General features: G+C 39.8%; 1 protein-coding gene across 1 annotated transcript in view; it reads left to right on the top strand.

Moving 5' to 3' along the window:
- Window positions 1-4,436, top strand: part of LOC107726828 (IQ motif and SEC7 domain-containing protein 3-like) — a 16,877-nt gene extending 12,441 nt beyond the window's left edge. The window contains exon 3 of the mRNA XM_016536529.1: window positions 1,030-4,436. Coding sequence (XP_016392015.1) covers window positions 1,030-1,500 — 471 coding nt within the window. The 3' untranslated portion in view covers window positions 1,501-4,436. The remainder of the gene's footprint in view (window positions 1-1,029) is intronic.
- The last annotated feature ends 63 nt before the right edge of the window (window positions 4,437-4,499 follow it).

Below are 4,499 nucleotides of genomic sequence, written 5' to 3'. Positions count from 1 at the left end.
AGACCCTGCATAGACAGCAACACAACTGAAATGTTTCCAGACCCAGAAACGTAGTAAGGATATCTGTAAAACAGTCTATGTGACATCAGTTGCTCAACTTCAATTTTGTGAAGCTATGAGAATACTTTTTGTGTGCAAAGAAAACAAAAATTACATAATTTATTCAACAATTCGAATAAATGCGCACACTTTCTCCTGAACGTAAACAACGCTGATTACGCATTGATTATGCGTCATGATACTCTCCAAAATGGCGGAAGATGGTAACTCGAGGAGAAGAATTGTTGAATAAATTATGTTATTTTTGTCATCTTTGCGCACAAAAAGTATTCTCATAGCTTTTCAAAATTTGAAGTTGAGCCACTGATGTCACATGGACTGTTTTATCAATGTCCTTATAAGTTTCTGGGTCTGGGAACATTTCAGTTGTGTTGCTGTCTATGCAGGGTCAGAGAGCTCTCAGATGTCATCAAAAAAGATCTTAATTTGTGTTCCGAAGATGAACGTAGGTCTTATGGGTTTGGAACAACATGACGGTGAGTAATTAATGACAGAATTGTAATTTTTGGGTGAGCTAACCCTTTAAGTCCTGAACCTTCTGAGAGATATTGATGGCATGCTTTCGGTGTGTCTCGTCTGTAGTTGTGCAATTACCCCCTTCCCATTGTTTAACCTGTCCCACCCTTTCTTGTCCCCCTTCTTCCCTGAAGTGTTCTTCATTCTCTATTCCCATAATGCTCTAGTGGTTTCCAAGGGAGACACAGGTGCCCTCAGTGTCCTCTTAATAACCACCACGCACCTTATAGACACAAACACAAGGTCCCCTAAACCCTCCACATCTGCATCCCCAATTCCAGCTTCCCATCCTCTGTCCGAGTCGCAAGACACCGAGCAAACCCCTTGTGCCACGTCCACACGCAACACTTTGCGCATGTCTATTGTGATGTGTGTTCACCGGAGGGCTGATGGCGGTAGAAGGAGAACAGTCTTATAACATATGATGCTATCTCTGACTGTTTTCTAAACTAGGTGTCAATTCACAACAGGCTTCAGACGTACCAGCTCAACGCAGCACCGCAGAGCCCTGAGAGCACCGCCCTTCTCAACCACCAGAGGGAGCTCTTCCAGCAGCCTCCATTGCAATGCGCCAGCCACACCCCCTTACACTCCTACCAGCCCGTGACCCTGGCCGAGATACGACCCGACACGCTCATCCAGTGCCAGCAAATCGTCAAGGTCATCGTCTTGGACAAAGGCGGTCATGGACGCATGGAGGCGTACCTCAGCCAGAGCCCCACTCATCACCAGCTCATCCAGTCTGTCGTCTCCACACCAGTGCGCTCACCCGATGGCGGAGGCAACCAGGGAGGAAACAACGACGGTTCACAACCGCCCTTGCCTCCACCTCCACCACCGTATAACCACCCTCACCAGTATATACCCCCTGATCCCCGCCTTGCACTGCAGAGGACCCCAAGTGGCTCTCGTAGCCTGATGTAGAGTTCAAACCGATAACTATAAAACACTCCAGGCGCACTTTTGAGAGTATTTATCTGCATATGTATATATATGAAAGAAATATAATGAAAAAAATGCTATCTATATGCATATATTTAAGGTAAGAGACATTTATTGACTTTGCAGATATGTGAAACAATCAATAAGAAAATACGATTTACCTAATTGCTGTGTATTTTGAAACGTTATGTAGTTTTAACAAATTTCTATAACAGTTTTCGTCTTTCTGGACACTCTCTGAGGTTATATCTTTGAGTACTTGTTCTCAACAGAATTTGTTATAGACAAAATGATTTCACGAAAAAATGTGGCACCCGACAACATTCGTTTCAATTCCACCGACACTTGCTTTTGTGTGGGAGCTGGTTTTACGTGTAAAGTCACCCTTTTTGGCTTTTATTATCCTACTGATGAGTCTATTTAGTGTGTGTGTATGCTTTTGACTGGAAAATGATATTCGTGCCAAAATGAGGACTCCCTCCACCGTGGACTTTTTGCACTGTTGAACGCTTAGGGCTAGAGCAAACATTTGTGCTTATATCAATGATCATTTAGATTCTCTCTAGCTACACAGATTTAAAAAAAAAAAAAAAACTTTTTAAGCAGTACCATTAGCCACAAACTGTTTCTTCCCCCACTTCTTATGTGGCCCATGTTGTATTCCTGTGAAATGTGAATTACTTCCTAATTATCACCTGTCTTTGAAAATGTCTTTTATGTCAATCCTTTTAATGGAAATACGTAAATTGAGAATGTAGAAAGTATTAAGGCTCTTTCACATGACTCACGTCAACATTCCCTGATGTGTTGGCGCACAGGTCAAATGGTACAACATGACTCTCAAAATTAAGATGATTTCAACTTTGACCTCATTTGCTGCTGATCTTTTTAAATATAACCAGCGATTACCAGATAATTTGCATGATTTATCTTCATGTGAGCAGTGCCAATGCAAAAATGAAAACAGATGAGAAACATTGTACAAGACAATATCAAAAGGCATATCTTGACTTTTTTTTGGTGGGGGGAGGTATTTATTTGCATGTGCTGTCTTTATTGGTTTAGTACCTTGGCATAAATATTGCCAAAAAATAGTATCAAACCCATTTTTAATGCCACAATCCCAGCGGACTTCCACAATATGGTATGCTTCAGGACATCATTGCTTTTCCACAGTGATTCAGTGGACTAAATTGACTCCAGTTGACTGATTAAGAATAAATGGCCAGTTATGACACCCCTCACTAATGGTTTGATCATCTTAATGGCTACATTATGGCTTGCTTAATCTCTAAAAATGTACAATTGCAAGCAAATAGCATGAACTTTTTGCAAGTTACTCGCATTCTATGAAAAGCATCAATTGAATAGAAGTGACGGAAATAATTACATTAATTTAGATGCACATGGCACTAAACCAGCTCATATAGAGAGTATTTAATCTGGATTTTGGGTGGTTAGTGAATGAGACACAGGTTTTTGTGCTGAAATGTTAGTGAAATTGCTGAAATGCCAGCAGTCGTTCTATGATGTAGCGGTGCAAACAGTGGGACTTTTATCCTGTTTAAAGCTCAAATATGTGTTACCTCTTCCGTTGGCTTTCACTAAGTTCACTATTTACTACCTAGCAACCTCGTGAATTTGCTTTTGTCTTTGAAGGTCAAAGTTCATAGAGGATTAGTTGTGTTAAAGCCCTGACATGAGTCATGTGAATGGACCTTTAATATGTGGCAACGTATCATGGCTCAATGACGGAAAAAAGAGCCAGTCACAGCCAGTGAATGGCTATTGTTCTCACGCTCAGGAATTTCAGAGAGTACCTGAAAGAAGACTGAGATCTTTTAATGCTTGTACTTGAACTTTATGTAGCAACTTGGAACATATAAGGCCCTTGGGAAAAGGCCGTTTGATCCCAGCAACCATCTTTGGACACAATATGTGTTTGTCTGACTTTCTGTGAAAAGATGACAGAATGTTTTATTACTGTCATCACATGACTCAGACAATGTAACATGGTCTCATAGTGTTATTCCTTCATCAATACTCACAACTATATAAAACGCCCAAGAGACACCCTTCAGCACCATCAAACTATCTCTGCCGTTTGACTCCTAAAACTCTTGTCTGAAGCTTTTCGAGAGCCAAGTGACACTTGAAACATCAACTGAGATGCACATTGTTGGCACAACACACTTTAACCTGAATGTTTGTCTGGTTTGGTCTGATTTTATCAGCTGAATGGAAAACTGATCAATGGTTTATTTTTGTTTTGCTTGTATGTAGCTATCATATATCAGCATATAAAGCAGCAATGAATTAGCACTGAAAAATGGTAACTACCCACAATCCAACCATTTTTAATAATGGTTGTCATCAACATAATTAAAGTCAACATGAAACATAATTCACCACCTATTTTCCATCCACAATATAATGTGTTAAGGGTGTGTAAAGTGAAACATAATATTTAATGAAAAATCTGGGACTAAATATTTGAAAGTGGATGCCAGGAATGTGTATTAATTTGATTTCATGTTGACTTTAAGCTCTAGGATTTATCGTAACACCATTGGCGTGTCATAAGTAGCTGTGTGTCCTATTTCCTCTGTTTTCTTATATGATTGTTTCATAATTATATCGCTGCTGTTCGGAGCTCCCAATCTGATCTTTGTTTCATCTTCTCATTGTGTCTTTATTTCCACATATGGTGATGATTTAGGATGATGGACACCAGTTGCTTCATATATATTGGTGAGAAACTCAACACAGTCGATCGCACAACCTGGACATCAACATATTTTATATCCCTCTCTTCTTAAAATCTGCTCCAAAAAACCATGAACTGTCCAGCCTTTCTCAATTAATGAATATTGAATCCTTTCGTTTCAAGGGGTCATATGATGTGATTTCAATTTTTCCTTTCTCTTTGGAGTGTTACAAGCTCTTGGTGCATAAAGAAGATCTGTAAAGTTGCAAAGACT

Source organism: Sinocyclocheilus rhinocerous, unplaced genomic scaffold, assembly GCF_001515625.1.
Source record: "Sinocyclocheilus rhinocerous isolate Xijiao unplaced genomic scaffold, SAMN03320098_v1.1 scaffold155, whole genome shotgun sequence".
Lineage (NCBI taxonomy): Eukaryota > Metazoa > Chordata > Actinopteri > Cypriniformes > Cyprinidae > Sinocyclocheilus > Sinocyclocheilus rhinocerous.
The sequence above is the reverse complement of the archived record's forward strand: the minus strand, read 5'-3'. Positions and strand labels throughout refer to the sequence as shown.